At 35.9% G+C, this 17626-nt stretch overlaps 2 protein-coding genes across 2 annotated transcripts; both read left to right on the top strand.

Moving 5' to 3' along the window:
* The first annotated feature begins 736 nt into the window (after positions 1 to 736).
* Positions 737 to 5198, top strand: LOC110752069 (calcium-dependent protein kinase 10). Its single transcript, XM_021952659.2, has 8 exons — positions 737 to 1508; positions 1585 to 1930; positions 2072 to 2215; positions 2340 to 2492; positions 3497 to 3612; positions 3738 to 3905; positions 4219 to 4449; positions 4554 to 5198. The coding sequence occupies exons 1-8, from the start codon at positions 1194 to 1196 to the stop codon at positions 4725 to 4727; spliced, it is 1647 nt and encodes a 548-aa protein (XP_021808351.1). The 5' UTR covers positions 737 to 1193; the 3' UTR covers positions 4728 to 5198.
* A 936-nt stretch (positions 5199 to 6134) lies between these two features.
* LOC110752117 (DNAJ heat shock family protein) lies at positions 6135 to 9405 on the top strand. The gene is made up of 2 exons (XM_021952719.2): positions 6135 to 6897; positions 8640 to 9405. The coding sequence occupies exons 1-2, from the start codon at positions 6263 to 6265 to the stop codon at positions 9085 to 9087; spliced, it is 1083 nt and encodes a 360-aa protein (XP_021808411.2). The 5' UTR covers positions 6135 to 6262; the 3' UTR covers positions 9088 to 9405.
* Positions 9406 to 17626: the final 8221 nt, after the last annotated feature.

The raw sequence follows: 17626 nt of genomic DNA on the forward strand, positions 1-17626 counted from the left end.
CATAACAATAATTTAATCGACTACATGGCAGTCAAAGAGCTTCAAACGATGGAACATTTTTTTTTCCTGCAAAAATTATAATTTAATTTTCTCGAGAAAACTAAAGTGTTTTAGCGTGTATTTATTATAACTTATCGTGAACATGAAAATTAGTGAAGCAAGCACATGAAATTCTTTATTAAATTTAAATATTGATTTACAAGACCGTAATATGTATATGTGGCGATACCTCAGCGCGCCAATTGCAACGAAGAGAAGGGCTAATCGTATTTAATTAGGCTAATACCAATTTTAATTTCTGGTTCCAGACAATTACAATGGGCCACTGACTAAGTCAAACGCTCGTAGTCACGCAAAGACTTTAACTTGTCCACCGGTGAACCTACTACAACAACTAATGTCCATCGGATTCGAGCCCTCCACACGATACACCAATCCAAAAGCCTCACATCAACGGCTGAGATTATTTGGTGCCTTTAAGCCATTTTTAATTTCTTAAAATATTATAATTCAAGAGCCAATCATGCAAAGTGGTTGGTAGCTAAAAGATCCAAGCTTAAAGCTGACCTTTTTATCCTAAACCCCAATCAAAACCAAGATTAAAACTTCATTGCCATTAAAAAATGTTCACAAAATATACGTGGAATAGACGAGTTGGCCAAAACAGTGAGTCGATTGTCGAAATTTTTTGGCGCACCACCCCAATGTAATATGTTCCCTCCAACACTAGATCCCCATCCAATTGCTCGCACGATCATATACTAAACAAAAAATGACAAAAATTCGAGTGACCGACGAACAGAGTTTCTGAGAAACTTAACCCGAGCTCTCTAATTTCCACACAGAGGATTAATTGATTAAATCCAAATAAAAAGGTTGTTAATTTATATTTTTCCTTTTTCAAAAAGTTTCAATTTTCAGTTTTTTTGGGGTCTCTCAGCTGATCAGCGCGCGTTCTCTCTCCTTCTTTCACATCTGTCACGCACAACCGGCGGCACCACCACGACCACCAGCAGACCAAAACGGCCCGTTTTGGTATAAAGCCAGAAGGAGCAACCTCATAGAGGTTGTTCTTTGTTCTTTTCTGCTCTGTGAAACTGGTCTCTGTGTGTGCTTTTGAAGCTGAAGAAGAAGAAGAAGGAGGAGGAGGAGGAGGAGGAAGAAGAAGTTAGCAAGCTGAGGCTTTTACAGCCATGGGAAACTGCAACGTTTGCGTGAGAGCGGACGTCGTCGACGACAAAAGTACCAACAACCGCGACAAAAAGAAGAAGAAGACCGGAGAGCGACGGCCCAACCCGTTCTCCGACGACCCGATCCGGTCCCCGGCTCCGATCCGAGTTCTAAAGGATGTGATCCCGCTCGGTCACCGGACCCGGATCGGCGACAAGTACATACTGGGTCGCGAGCTGGGTCGGGGCGAGTTCGGCATCACGTATCTGTGTACGGACCGCGAGACGAAGCAGGCCCTGGCCTGCAAGTCCATATCCAAACGCAAGCTCAGAACCGCGGTACAGAAGCTGAAATGAGAAAACGACATGTCGTTTCTTTTGCTTGTTTTTGTAATTTTGGGTTTGTTTTGTTCAGGTGGATATAGAGGATGTGAGGCGGGAGGTGGCGATAATGTCGACGTTGCCGGAGCACCCGAACATAGTGAAGCTGAAGGCGACTTACGAGGACAACGAGAACGTCCACTTGGTTATGGAGCTCTGCGAAGGCGGCGAGCTGTTTGATAGGATTGTGGCCAGAGGACATTACAGTGAGCGAGCTGCGGCCAACGTGGCCAGGACTGTAGCGGAGGTGGTGAGGATGTGCCATGCCAATGGGGTTATGCACAGAGACTTGAAGCCTGAGAACTTTTTGTTCTCTAACAAGAAAGAGCACTCGCCCCTTAAGGCCATCGATTTTGGGCTCTCTGTGTTTTTCAAGCCCGGTACGTTTCTGGGTTTTTGTTGAATTTGGTGATTTCTATCTGGGTTTTTGGGTTTTCTGGTTTTCTTTTTGTCCTTGAGCTTGTATTTTGTTTTTGAAATTGTTGTTTTGATGGATTTTAATTTTGGGTGTGTGGGTTCAGGGGAGAGGTTTATGGAGATTGTGGGGAGTCCGTACTACATGGCCCCGGAGGTTTTGAAGAGGAATTATGGACCAGAGGTTGATATATGGAGCGCCGGTGTAATTCTTTACATTTTGTTGTGTGGGGTTCCTCCATTCTGGGCAGGTATTGTAGTAAAACTAGCTCTCCAATCTTTTTGAAACCCTGTTCATTTTCCATTAATTGGGTGGGTTTGATTTTAGTTTCGGATTGTAACATTGGTTTTCTTTGTTTGAAATTTTTGCAACAGAATCTGAACAGGGTGTTGCTCTCGCAATCTTGAGGGGGGTGATTGATTTCAAGAGGGAACCCTGGCCTCAGATTTCGGAGAGTGCTAAAAGCCTTGTTCGGCAGATGCTGGAGCCGGATCCTAGAAAACGCTTGACTGCTCAACAGGTGCTTGGTAAGCCTTCAGCAGTGTTTCTCACTGAATCTTAACTTGATGCCATTTGAAGTGAGTTGCACAGTAGGTAGTAGCATTTTGATAGCAATAGCAGTGTTGATTGGTGATGGATTATGCACTCATCTTCTTTGTTTTAGAAACCTGGAAACTTTGGAGTCTACATTCCATGGCATTATTTGAATCTGAGTGAAGTATTTTGATGTTACATGAACATTGCATTACAATCGTTTTCACAATTCCTTAGTAAACATCAAACAACTCAGACCTACTATGCAATACATGAAGTCAAGTAAAACAAGTGAAATCATTGATGAAAACAATGTAGCAACATAATAACCATACGTGGAGGGTCCAGATATCATAATGGGGAGCACTCTTTTTTGCATTATATATAACTGTGAATTAGGGTGAAATTCGGGATAAGACAGAGGACCAGATGTTTTTATAGTCTAGTTTCAGTTGAGTTTTACTGCTTTGTATGATATTTTGATCGAAAAAATTCTTATTCATCAAAAAACTAAAAAGAGAAGAAATGTTAAATACTGTAAGTTTGCTGGATAATGAAAACCTGTACTTATAGGTTCTTATGGGCTTGGCATTACTAAGGATATGAAAACTAGTTGGATTTAGATAGGCAAATTGGCTGGACCGGGGGTCAATTTTAAACACCTCTTTGATCTCCTTATGAAAAAAAACTTATTTTTAGTCTGATGGGTCCAATAGTAGAAATTCAAGTAAGCAGCACACCTAAAATATGTCCTTCGAAGCAAAATCAATTTAACCTGATTTACTCTTGCTCCTTTGCCATTGTAGTTCCTATTTGATTTAGAGTTCTAGCCAAGGTTTGAGAATGTTTTCAGTCCTTGACCAAACTAGACGAAACTCATTTTTTAAGTTACCAGTGTGTCATGTCTATGCTGCCACAAGATTGAATAACTCTGCAACATAACTTGTATTCTGTGAAATAGGCTAACAAAATTTTGTTTTGCCTTTTGTGATTACAGAACATCCATGGTTACACAATGCAAAGAAAGCTCCAAACGTTCCATTAGGAGATATAGTGAGGCCAAGGCTCAAGCAGTTCTCAGTGATGAATAGATTCAAAAAGAAGGCTCTAAGGGTGAGCATCTATAATTGGTACTTTATGAGTGTCAGCTGAAGTATTGGCTACTATTGCAATGATCTGTGATTCACAAAATATATGTAACATTTGGGATTTTTTTTTCTTCCAATCAAATGCTGTAGGTAATTGCAGAACACTTATCTGTTAAAGAAGTGGAAGTAATCAGAGACATGTTTACATTGATGGACACTGACAAAGATGGCAAAGTAACATATGAGGAATTGAAGGCTGGGCTTCAGAAAGTTGGTTCACAATTGGCCGAACCAGAGGTTAAGATGCTGATGGAAGTGGTAAGTTGTGTGGTTTTAAATTCATTTGGGAAGAGTTTCATTTATTTTAATTTCATTTCTATGCTATAACTTTTGCATGGATGTGGCTTCATTATGGTTCCCATTACGGTTTTGAGAAAAGTTATTCATCTTCATGCTCCAAATATCTTACAAAGTAGCTCCTTGAACTAAAACCACAATTACTTTACAGCCAATTGATGTTAATATATTAATAATCTATAATAGTCACTTAGAATTTGGAAGTATTGTTGTATATCTTATATATAGGATCCATTTAACAATAAACTGATGCCTTCTGCTTTATTTTGTGTAGGCTGATGTTGATGGAAATGGAGTCTTGGACTATGGAGAGTTTGCAGCAGTGACAATTCACTTGCAGAGAATGGAGAATGATGAGCATCTCCGCAGAGCGTTTGTGTTCTTTGACAAAGATGGAAGTGGATATATTGAGTTAGGTGAGCTAAGGGAAGGTTTACTAGATGAATCAGGTGAAATTGATAATGAAGTGCTGAATGACATCATGCGTGAGGTCGACACTGATAAGGTTTGACTTTCAAGCCTTTTAATCTCTTTTATTTGTTAATACTGGAGTTGCTTGCTCCATTTGTTATTAATTCTTATTTATTGTTATTCTTTGCAAAACAAAAGGATGGACGTATCAGTTATGAGGAGTTTGTTGCGATGATGAAAACTGGAACGGATTGGAGAAAGGCGTCTCGGCAGTATTCAAGGGAGAGATTCAAGAGTTTGAGCCTCAACCTGATGAAAGACGGTTCATTGCAGCTTCACGACGGGCTAACTGGTCAAGCAATTGCTGTATAACTTGCATTCTTGTTTAGATTGTGCATGCTGGGGGTTCTCCTTCTCTTTTATTGTCCGTACACTTGAAAATCGCGGCAGATGGGGTTTTTGTAAACCGAGGTTTGAGGGCAGATATTGAATCAACCTTCCTGGACACCATTGGCTTGGCTTAGTAGGTTGTTAGATTGTGGCTGAATGAAGCTTTGCATCCAAGAAAGGCATGTTAGGTTGCAAGGGGAGCTGTTTGTGGAGATCATCGACTCTCAGTGTATACATAGTATGTAGATTTTTTCGATCATGTGTCACATACGCTTGTATATTTGTCATCTCTACATCATTTTGTGTATTTGTCATCTCTACATCATTTTGTGTTTAATGGTTTTTTGCTTACTAAATGGATGGCAATCGATTTGTTTCATTGGCCTTGTAAACTTTGAGCTGAGATGTTCTCAGTTTGTATTTATTAAAAAGTGATCCTGATTTCTTGTGTCATTGTATGGATATTTTTTCCAACACCATCTTTTGCTTCCTAAAGGCAGTTATTAGCTACCACACAAATTAGAGAAGGGATGGCAGGGAAAGAGACTAATTTGGCATGTACTGCTAATTACATTTTTTTAGTACAAATGACGGCTAAATGCATCCAAACAACATTGTGAAAGAATTTGTACATATAATAATAATGTAATGAAAACTTAAAATATATCTTTTTGTGTAATCAGTGTACTTAATTACTCAAATAACAAAGATCTTTACCAGAAAAGCACTTAAATAATAATCAGAAAATTTCTTTGGGCCCCCAATATTCTGAAGGCTCCACACTCATAAAAAAATAAAAATAAAAATTAATTCAACTAAAAAATACCTAAACATTCAACTGCCATCTCAAACCATTTTATTATTATTTAATACCCAAACTCTCTCTCTCTCTCTCTCTCTCTCTCTCTCTCTCTCTCTCTCTCTCTCTCTCTCTCTCTCATCTTGTAATTCCTCTCTTTCCTAGTTAGTTTGGTGCACGTTAACAAACCAGTCAGTATCATAATACAACATGGAATGTGGAGTATAGCGATAAGAATTCAATTAGCTAGAAGAACAAAAATGGGTTAGAGGTTATAGATAACAAAACAAACTCTAATTCTTTGCATACGTGAGTCAATAATCTACAATTAATTATCATATCTTTTATTTATAAAAAAGAGCGATAATATTTTATTGATCGAATCAAAATAAACCACATTTACATGATTTCAAATATTTAATATATATGTATATAATGAAGCACAAATATAGGCACATATGGTTACAAATGGCAACACTAAATTATCTTTAATATTCAAATTTATGTTCAAAATTGTTTAAATCAAAATATGATTCTTATATTATAGAAAGCTTAATACTTTCCTATTATTATTAGGAATTGTCATTAAAGATAATGAACGCGGGACCCTCGTGATTATATGATATCGTCCCCGGCCGGTCTGGGCTCTCCCAATTCATAACCGAAACCCCCAGCGAAAACGAAAAACGAAAAAGCGCAAAACAAGGAGGAGGCGATAATGGGGGTGGACTATTACAACATACTGAAAGTGAATCGGAACGCGACGGACGACGACCTGAAGAAGGCGTACAAGCGGCTGGCGATGATTTGGCACCCGGACAAGAACCCGGCCGGGAAGCGACCCGAGGCCGAGGCCAAGTTCAAGCAAATCTCCGAGGCCTACGACGTCCTCAGCGACCCGGCCAAGCGCCAGATCTACGACCTCTACGGCGAGGAGGCTTTGAAATCGGGCCAATTCCCCCCGCCCTCTTCTTCCTCCTCGTCTCGCTCCGGCGCTGGGCCCCACTACTACACCAGCCACGTGCACCACCACCAGCGCCACCCAAATGCCTCCACCTTCAGGTTCAATCCCAGGGACGCTGAGGATATTTATGCCGAGATTTTTGGATCGGACGGCGGCGGCGGTGTCGGTGGCGGTGGCGGGAGGTATAGGGATGGATTCTTTAGGACGTCCAATGGTGCTGGGCCAGAGTTTGCGGGACCTAGTGGTAGTGGGCCTGGGCCTGGGCCTGGGCTTGGGAGGAAGGCCAATGCGGTTGAGAATTTGTTGCCTTGCAGCTTGGAGGAGCTCTATAAGGGGGTCAAGAAGAAGATGAAGATTTCCAGAAACATCTACGATGCTGTTGGTGCTGGGTAATTCACTTATCTTCAATCTCCAATTTTTATGTTTTATTTTTTTTTTTCACCCAACACGAAAATTTTTGGTTGTTGTTAACTTGTTTGTTATAATGCCGATGTGTGGTTGGTGAGTCTTTCTTTCTTTTGAGTTGATTTTGGTGAAGCTAAAGTTGGTGAATTTTTTTAACTAATCTACAGTTTAACCAAAATAGTGTTGTGCTTTGCCCCCCAGTTTATAAAAAATAATAATAATTGTGTTGTGCCCATGAAGCTCAGCTAAATATCTATGTATCTGATGAAAAATGCTTGTGTTAGCAAAGAGGTAACAAGTTTGTATTGTGCTTGCTTATTGATTTGGATTTAGATGCTGTAGATAATTGTCACATAAAGCACCCAATTAAATCAAATAAAGCATAAAGAGGTTTGTGACTTGTTGCTCAAGTATATAAAGTTGGTCTGGTTGAGAGTGAAGGTCAGCTGGTCTATGCTTATGTGTATGGGTTTAGTACAGCAAGCACCTTCCAGATATGGTTGTGATTGGGAGAAAAGTATGCACGCTCACTTAGCTCATGCCTAGTGGCAGCACTAAGATAAGCTCAAGTCTTTGGTGTTTATTGTTAGGGCTGGCTCTGTCAACATTGCAGGTTTCTCATCTTTCTTGGATTTGAGGGGCAGGTTCGTGATGGGAGTACAAAGTTTGTGTCATTTCTTAGTTTAGTTGGTCCTGCTGTTCTAGATTTGAGTTGGGTCTGCTTGATTTTACAAGGGTTAGAAATGTTTGTTACACTTGGTAACAGAAAAATTAGATAATAATATTTAAAGGACAAGTTAAAGTTGTTATCCCAATCTTGCAGAACATGGTATATGCTCTCTGGTAGGCTAATAACCATGGGTAGCCTCTCTCCTCCTTGATCTCTGACTTCCCATGAGTTGAACCCTAGACTTTCCAAAGGGGAGAGAGTTATAGTTAACAACGACCACGGCCAGTGTATTTTCCATACTATATTGCCTAGTTTGTGGGTTGTGGTATGAATTGAGCCTTGCGTTTGAATGCTTACATCTATTGCCACATTCTTGATTCAATCTTATTTTTCCTACCTGTCTTTGTTATTATTATTTGATATGCAAGATCAGGAACTACCTGGGTTTCCTCATCTAATTATATGCTTGAAGCATGGTTTTGTTGCTTTACTTTCTTTGGCCTTAAGGCCAAAAAGACAGGATCCAACCCGAAGATGTTGCCCTTTCCAGTTGGTTGGATGTTGTCCTTTGGGGCAAGATCAAGTGTTATTCATGTTTTTGTAAGAATCATCTTGCACTAAATAGAGTTGAGACTATTTGGCGTCCGTAATGTGATAAGAGAAGTAAAGTTTGTAATGCCGAACCTTTTCGTTTCGAAGTGTCTAGGTGTTGGTAATTTGTTGTTGCCTTTGCGGCAAGAAGCATGTCTGATAATGATTAAGCAGCATACATGCCACTTTTTGCTTAGGGATCTCACTTTCCACATTTAAAAGAAGAATCAGCACATTTCATTTTTTGTTTTCTGGTTTCTTGGGTTTTCATACTCCCCTTTGAGCCAATACATGTTAAAGTAGATAAATTTAATACCTACTACTTGTTAGAAAATGAATGAATCTAGTCGGGGTGTTTGTCTGTATGTGTTTTCTTTTCCCTGTTAAAGGTCCGAAAGGAGTAGTTCTCAGTAAGTATTTGGCTTTTGTTAACTTTGACCTGATACATGAGTAATTCTCTTGCAGTAAGGTTCGGACTGTGGAGGAGATATTGACCATCGAGATCAGACCTGGTTGGAAGAAGGGCACAAAGATCACCTTCCCGGAGAAGGGTAACCAGGAGCCTAATGTCATTCCGGCAGATCTCATTTTTGTGGTAGATGAGAAACCACATGCACTTTATAAGAGGGATGGTAATGATCTGGTGGTCAATCAGGAGATAACACTGTTGGAGGCACTTACTGGCAAGACTCTTGACCTAACCACCCTAGACGGAAGGAATCTGGTGGTCCCGTTAACTGATATCATCAAACCTGGAGCCGAGATGGTTGTACCAAATGAGGGGATGCCAATCTCAAAAGAACCTGGGAAAAGGGGAAACTTGAGAATCAAGTTTGATGTCAAGTATCCTTCACGACTCACCACAGAACAAAAGTCTGATCTGAAAAGAGTTCTGGGAGGAGTTTCATTATGACTGCTAACTATGGATCTAAAGGTTGACCGTAATGTAAATACAATACGTGTATGCTATTATTTGGAGAATGTGAATACTAGAAGCTTTCTGGGGTTAAAGGAAGAGTTATGGGTGCGGTTTTAGCAGGCTCCTGCAATCTGCTTCTTGTGGCACGATGGAATTAATTAAGTCATTTTTTGGGTCAGTTCATTTTTTTTAATTTATTATTTTCATTTGCATTCTATATACCTAGAAATTGTTCTTTGGATTTTGATTAGATAGTAAAGTGAGTTTCCCACTTCTAGAAATTGAATTATTGAATTTGATTGTGTTTGGTGATTAGAGATTCAACTTGCTGGTCCTTTCCTTTTTCTTTTTTTTTAAAAACATTTTCGGCCATTAATTTGAGTTGTACTCGATTTTGTTGCTTAAGAATTATATATGTATTTCATGACTAAATTATTATTATTTTTATTTTTTTTGCTCTGCTGGTGTAAGAACAGGATCATTTTTCCTTGGCTTGCACTCTAGGTAGGAAGTTATGATTCTCCATAGTCCCTTGCCTGCGGTGTGTTTAGCATCCCTTCTTCAACAACTTGTGCGCTCTTCTTAATCACAGTAGAGTGCCAAGGGGAAGGCACAGGCCCCAAATGATAGAGTAACAGCAAAAAGCATTTATATTAAAGCCTATTAAGCATAATAGGCCATTACCCCAAACAAAAGTAAATAAATAAAGGGCTCGTTTGGTACACAGGACTGTCTTGGCATGAACTATGCTTAGGGGCTATCTTGGCTTGGCTTGGCTTGGTCTAAGTTGGATAACACTTATCCTGCGTTTGGTGTATGCTTGGACTAGGACTAGATTTTTTTTAGTTTTTCAAAACTATCTATGTATATGTATATATGTATAAATACATATTATGTATGTGTACACATGTATTTTATAATATATGTGACATTTATGTGTATATACATGTATATATGTATATTATAAATAATATAAACATATGTATTTATATATATATGTACACATACATGTATATATATTATATTATAAAATACATATATATATATTATATTATAAAATACATATATATATGTATGTATTATACCCATGTATATATGTATATTATATATATACACATACATTATACATATATAATATATGTGTATATAGGTGTATATATGTATATTATAATATATACATGGGTATAATACATACATATATATATGTATTTTATAATATATATATACATATGTATTTTATAATATATATAATACATATATAATGTATATGTGTATATATGTGTGTATATGTATACTATAATACATACATGGGTATAATATATATATACACAAATATGTATATATACGTATATATATATATATATGTATTGTAATATATAATATATATTACATATATACATGTATGCTATTATTATAATATTAATATGTATATGTGTATATGGGTATATTATAATAATAATATACATGTATATATGTATATGTATATTATATATGTATATATGTGTATGTATATATATACACATATATGTACATATATACATATATTATAAATTTATGTGTATATACATGTATATATGTACATTATAGTATATGTGTAAGTAAGTTTAATAATAATAATATATGTTATTAATTTTACAATATAATATATGCATTTTATACATTGGTGAGCATTGGGACTAACTAATCCTCCCCTTCCACATGGGATTACTAGTCCCCTCCTAAGGAGGTGTTTTTGGTGGGCCCGGTATTAGCAATCTCATCTAAGACTAGGATTAGATAAAACAAACATGGTACTAAATTTAGTCCAAGCCAGTCCAAGCCAATCCCGTGTACCAAACGAGCCCAAAGTGTCTCAAGCTTAATATTTCCTTCTCACTTCCACCTATTTTCCAATTTTCTAAATGAGTAAATAATGTTATTGGAGCGTTAGCGTTAGTACAAGATGCAGAGCTCGTTTGGAACTGCTTCTCTAGAAAGCACTCTGCTCATTACCTCTTCTAGCAAAAGTGCTTTTATTATAAAGATGTTGACATCTTCATAAGAAATTCAAGTGCTTCTTGAAGAAGCACATCCAGAAATAGCTTTTATGAGCCAGAAGTGCTTCTAAACTTTTATGTCAAACACTGTTAGAAGCGTTTTTTGTTGTCAAGAAGTGCTTTTAGTCCTTTAAGAAGCGACAAAATAAGTGAACTCTCTCCTTTACACCCAAATTCGAGTCCCCCTCTCTAACAGTGGGCAGGCTAAAGCCCAACAAGTTAAACACTAAGCTTTAACAAACCTGGGCTTATAGACCCACCATACGAAGGCTTTTCAAACCTATTCCAACCAAACTATGGGCTTGACCCAACTAAACATGAAAATAACTTAGATTCTACAAAGCATTGTATTCGTTTCCGAAACACGATTATTTATTCAACATTAAATTGAAAAATAACATTATTCAACAACAAGCAGACAGAACAAAAGGCCCTAGACAGACATGATATTTAAGAATAAAAAAAACATGTAACCTCTGTATTAAATTACCATAAAAAAAATATCAATTTCAGAAGATTAAAAAAACATTTATTTATACAGAATCTTGCGAGTTTAAAAGAAGCAAAAGAAATCGTGAACCACCAAAAGAAAGTGGAGAAAGATGAGGAGGGAGTCTTTTGGCCAACCAAAAAAAAAGTGTTTGTGTGTGCGTGAAGGAGAGGGAAATAAAAGAAATATATGCGTCCCATCCCATCCCATCTCCTGAATTTAAGAAAGGCTTTTTATCACAAATGGTCCTTGACGTTTATGAAATTATCACGAATGGTCCTTGAGGTTTTTTTGTGACACTAATAGTCCTTAACGTTTGAACTTTTTATCACAAATGGTCCTTGCTGTCAAAAATTCTGTTAAGTGTATGATGTGGAAGATAAGTGGAGCCCACATGTACAATCACATCGTGACATGTGGATTAAATAAATAAATAAATATTTTTTTTATATGAAAATCCATTAAAAAACCATTTAGCCTCTCTCTCTCTCTCTCTACTCTCTAAATAGTTTTTTTAATGGATTTTCATAATAAAAAAATATTTATTTATTTATTTAATCCACATGTCACGATGTGATTGTACATGTGGGCTCCACTTATCTTCCACATCACACACATAACAGAATTTTTGACGGCAAGGACCATTTGTGATAAAAAGTCCAAACGTTAAGGACTATTAGTGTCACAAAAAAACCTCAAGGACCATTCGTGATAATTTCGTAAACGTCAAGGACCATTTGTGATAAAAAGCCTTTAAGAAAAGAAGAAGATTAAAGAAAGAAGGGGTCCAACTTTCGAATATATAAAGAAAACTGAAAGAGAAAGATAATTATATAAAATCAATTAATTCTTTTCTTAAATTAATTCTTTTCCCACAGAAGAAAAAATATACTTTTATATGGGACATGTGGCACACTGTCAAGACTCATATCTCCATTTTTGTTTCTTCAAGGCTGCTTGCAAGCTCACGTCCCTCTCTACTTTATATATTTTAAGCTCCCGATAGAACCCTCTATTACTTTTCTTCTACTTTGACACCCTTGCACAGATGTGCGGGAATAAACTATTGACCCGCCTAGTGACTCGGAGTTGATTGGATTATGAGGCAGAATTAGATCGTATTGGTTTGTATTTGATTCGAGAAGATAACACTAATTCAATGATGCGTTTTATGTGCTAACATAATTAAGGGATCTCATCCAACTTAATCCTAATCTTCTGGTGGGATTCAACCCAAGTTTAGTTTTTAGGCCACCTCTATTTATACCAAAGAAAATATTTGAATAAATGCTTCCCAAACCACCGAATCCTCTACAATATCTCCTCTCAATCAATTTAATACATTCGTTGCGCTTTGCCTTGTTTAATGAACATGATTATGTAGTTAGATAGGATTCATAATCGTAATCAAATGTTTGGATTGATGATTGTTACTGTTTTTGTTTTCACCCAAGGACAAGTGCAATCTCAATTGTGACCTTTTAACCTCAAACATGTGTAAAGAGTTTAGTGTAATGTGTATTTAAGTTGAGAGTTTGCATGTCAAATACTCTTAGTCACTCAACATGAGTGAACAGTGAAACAGACAAACCAGTCTCTCCTTGGAATTAATAGGGACGTAACAATCCCCCCTCCCACTTTTTCCTTTTGTTAGTTTCTGCATGTTGGCTTCTTTTGGCGTGGGATTGATTATAGTCCCATTTCAAATATACGACCCATGACAAAACAAACAATCAGTAGGTTTCTGGGATCCAGTAAAGTCCTATTAAGTACATTAAACAAAAGATTAATGTTTAGCCAGAAACGTTGAAGTTTCAATTGGAAAAGGACAAGCACAAGCCCTGGAGGCTAGGTCACCTCATCAGCTTGCATACATAAAATAACACTGGTTCAATTATATGCATGGAAATATATATATATATATATATATATATATATATATATATATATATATAGGATAGTGGGCATAGTGCGGTGCCCTAAGCTTTAGGGTACTTTGTGATTTGTAGTGTAGCATGGGGTTAATTAAGTTAATGTAGTGGGAGGACACGTATACCCTAATTAGGTTAAGCCATGAATGTGATGATGCCTTCATCCACTGTTTGCCACTTGAACGCTTATTATTCCTGATATCTAAAAAAGCAGCTTTTCCTTTGTCTTTGAGCTAGCTTTCATTTCTCTATCTCTATCGGTAGCTGTTGAATAATATTCCTCACCAAAGAACATAGTTACAAATAGTGCAAATAACAAATAAAACAAAACCACTTCTAGAAAAAGCGATTCCATGTTATAGCTGTTGATTTTAACATCGAAAAACAACGGGGGGGCTAAACGACGGAAACAACCGGAAAAAAATAAAAACAAACATCAAGATGGAGCAGAATTTAGCTATGTAAGTTTCATGCCGACTTCAAAAGAGTTTTCAGAGCTCGAGAGACCACAACCACTTCAGGCCTATACTGTACATGGCTCCGCCCATGTATGCATACATAAGAGTTGAAAATGAAAAATGTAATAAATTGAAGTCAATTTAAAGGGCGTGGGAAGCACAACATGAACATGTGTTCGTGCCTGCAAGCATTAACTTTAGGTGCTGAAAGAGTCCTATTATAATTAGGGGGACCATCGTGTCTTCTTCTTCTTCTTCTTTCTCTTTTGGTGGCCTGGAAATGTAAAACAACAAACGTCAATATATTTTAATTAAATTCAAGAACGGTCCAAATCTTTTAGACACTTGGACTAGTCCAACGCAAAATAATATATGATAATAATTCAATGAATATATATATTTTTTTTAAATGGTGAGTTTTGGAGGTGTCTTATTTCTCATCGGTTGGATTGGATTAGAAAGGATTCTCATCCACACATCAAAGATCAAATATCTAGATTGTGTATACAAACAAACTGGCTGTTGAAGTCGTAGTTCTTTTTTTCTATGTGAAAAAAAAAAATACATTTTCTTCTCGAAAAATTACATGGTCGATTTGATTATATAAGATTTCAATTCGAAATTTAATATTTACACGAAAAGTGTGCCAGTGTTGGGTTATGACTCGACCACCACTAAACTAATTTTGGATTTGGCCATGAAAATAATATCTGAGATACGTTTAATTTTATAGTATTTGTGTATGCAAAGCGTGATCTCTACAAACAATAATAGAAAATAGAATAAATAATATTAAAAAGAGAAACAAATCCTTGTATGACAAGATTTAATATAACGTTTTCTTTTATGGTTTCAAAAAGGTATTTAGTAAGCATTTGCAATTTACATAAAATAACATACAACACAAGTAATCATCCACTAGCCCCATGCGTGCGCGTGTCAATTGGTTTTTAAAATTTTAATTTTTTATTTTAGAATTAAAAAAGATAATTTGTAGTTGTGTTTCATAAAAATATGACATATTACTTAATTTTGTTTTTAATTTTAATTTTAATATAAAAAGTGTGAAATTACCATATTATCCTCACTTAATTAATAATTTTAATTTTTAATGTTTGCATTAACCAAAAGCATTTTCTGGTATTCTAAATGTTTCATTATTCTCTGCCTTTTGCTATATATATAGTTGAGTTTTTAGATTTATCTTGGAAAATTAAATAGAACAAGAAAGAAAAAAAGAACAAAAAAGGAAAATACACCCATTCCAAGTAAAGAGGCAAAGATCAGACTGAAATTGGATTGGCAAAGATAAAGGTTGCAGTCCCATCAGAAGCTGGTGCGGTGCATCACATCAGAACTTTTGCCCTTGTTCTCATAATAGAAATGTAATGGGAGGATGACGTGGTACGGCATAGTACGGACCGTACCTCCTTTTGAGAAGGAGACAATTGTCATGTGGGGCCATTTATCGTGCTGTTGCTGTTTAGATTTTTGGCTTTTTGGCCAAACGGCCACGTGCCACGTTGTCATCGGCCCCATCTGTGTCAGCTACCCATTAGAACCATCAGGGCCCATTGCTTCACATGCATGTCTGGTCCCAAAGGGCCCACTAACTCTATCAATACTTGTTTTTTTTTTAAATTTTTTTTTTTTTTAAACGAACAAATAAATTATTTTCCATTAGGGCACCACCGCCCACAGTCTACACAAATAATGTAAAATTTCATTTTTTTCGGTGATATAAAAAACTAAATATATAATTCAAGAATAATAGATATAATTATTTAATAAGTACATTAAAGAAAAAGAGAGTATTATTTGGGATGATTAGGCATTTGTTCATCATAAATTTTTTTTTCTCAAATTTCAATATTTAATTTATAATTCAACAAAAAATAATAATTTATAAAACAGAGGATATAACAATATTTCTATACTTGCCAATAAAAAATAATTTTGATTTTAATATTTTGGATTAATTTATTTTGATATTTGTAGCATTACAAGATCAGTTTGGATCCGAATTCTCTGCTAAATGAATCATTTAACCAAAAGAAAAAAACATTAGACGAGAACAATCCTAATTATTTTGACTTTAATCTATCTTTAACTTTTCTTTTGACCTGTCCAAATGCAAATGGAATCGTACATAAAGATGACAAAAAAAATCAAAACATAATTAATTAACGCTAATAATCATAAGCTTTTTTAAACTTTTGTTTTCACTATTGTGTCACGTCTATTATCACTGTAATGGACCAACAATGTCTATCCAATCACGTGGACATGCCTGATTCTCATGCACATCAATACAATTAACAATTGGTGGAAATCCTCTTAAAATTATATTAAAAAAGGTGACAAAATTGCTAATTTAATTAACCTAATATTGAAGTAAATCTTGAGATCTTCCTTTTCTCTTCCAAGGATGCTTGCCACTTACCCCTTCTTCTCCCTCTTCCTCGTATTAATCATGTGTGAGAGTGAAACAAAGGGTGGGTATATATGTATATATATATAAATTAATATGGTACCAATAATTTAACTGCTTTTCTTGGTTGGCGACAAAAGCAGAGCAAATATCATACTCGATCTCCATTCATCCTCCCTGTCGCTAACCTACTACTCTCTACAGAAAAAAGTTGTGAGAAAAACAATAGGAAAAAGAAAGAAAAGTAGTGAGAAAAAGGAAAAAAGGAAAATTTTATTTGCACACGAGACTCTCGTGCATGGGTAAATGTTGATTACTTGCTAAATCTCGTGCATGCATGAATTTTAAATAATTAAATACACTTAAATTATGTTGCTTTCTACTGATCATTCTAGTCACGATGCAAACGAATGCATTATGAGGGTCATTGTCACTCATCGCCATCAAACTTCATGTTTATAAATTATTAGCATCCATGGAGATATAAATAGTAGAAATGGAATGTACTACGTAATGATTTTGTAAATAATAATTGTTGGTGAGAGTTGTTTTATATTGAAAATGGAAGTAATATTGCATGAGTAGTTTAAAAGATGCCGAACCTTTTTATTATTTTTCAGTAATTTTGGACTTGATGCTCGCATTCTAATATGATATTAGAATAAATTATTCATATATTGAGTCAAACAACGTGCAAATCCAATTCTAACATAAGCTAGCCACCTAACTCATGATTTGGTGTATGCAAACGAGGCCGCTAATTTCCTACCTTAAATGAATGACATGTTTAATTCTAAAAGAAAAGAAAAAGAATACCAATTGGTGAGCATGTGCCAAGGGCTTAGTCAAAAGATGCAGAAAATCGAAAATATAGAAGTAAATTAATTAAATATATAAAAATATTGAATAATTGAGTGTTTGGTTACCTGAAATTTTATTCAACTTTGGACATCTAAAAAAGCCATGAGAGTCAGTGATGACTTTGCTTTCCATCTTCTCACCTCCTTTTGCGTCACCTTTCCGTCTTCTTCTCCATCGACTTTCCTTTATTCATTTCTTTGTGTTTCCAATTTCCCACTTATTTTTTTTCTTTTTTTTTCTCCGTTTTTTTCCCTCCATTATCTCCACCACTCGAGGAGTTAATTTTTGAGATGTGAGATCGAGAATTCTATTATTTATTAAAATAC

This window comes from Prunus avium, chromosome 5 (genome assembly GCF_965620075.1).
Source record: "Prunus avium chromosome 5, drPruAviu1.hap1.1, whole genome shotgun sequence".
NCBI classification, from domain to species: Eukaryota; Viridiplantae; Streptophyta; class Magnoliopsida; order Rosales; family Rosaceae; genus Prunus; species Prunus avium.

Excerpts from the sequence above, each read along its gene's own strand:
- LOC110752117 (XM_021952719.2), top strand. The coding sequence starts at position 6,263 with ATGGGGGTGGACTATTACAACATACTGAAAGTGAATCGGAACGCGACG. Across the intron at positions 6,898-8,639 it reads TACGATGCTGTTGGTGCTGG|TAAGGTTCGGACTGTGGAGG; the intron begins GTAATTCACTTA and ends ATTCTCTTGCAG.
- LOC110752069 (XM_021952659.2), top strand. The coding sequence starts at position 1,194 with ATGGGAAACTGCAACGTTTGCGTGAGAGCGGACGTCGTCGACGACAAA. Across the intron at positions 3,906-4,218 it reads TTAAGATGCTGATGGAAGTG|GCTGATGTTGATGGAAATGG; the intron begins GTAAGTTGTGTG and ends TATTTTGTGTAG. Across the intron at positions 4,450-4,553 it reads GTGAGGTCGACACTGATAAG|GATGGACGTATCAGTTATGA; the intron begins GTTTGACTTTCA and ends GCAAAACAAAAG.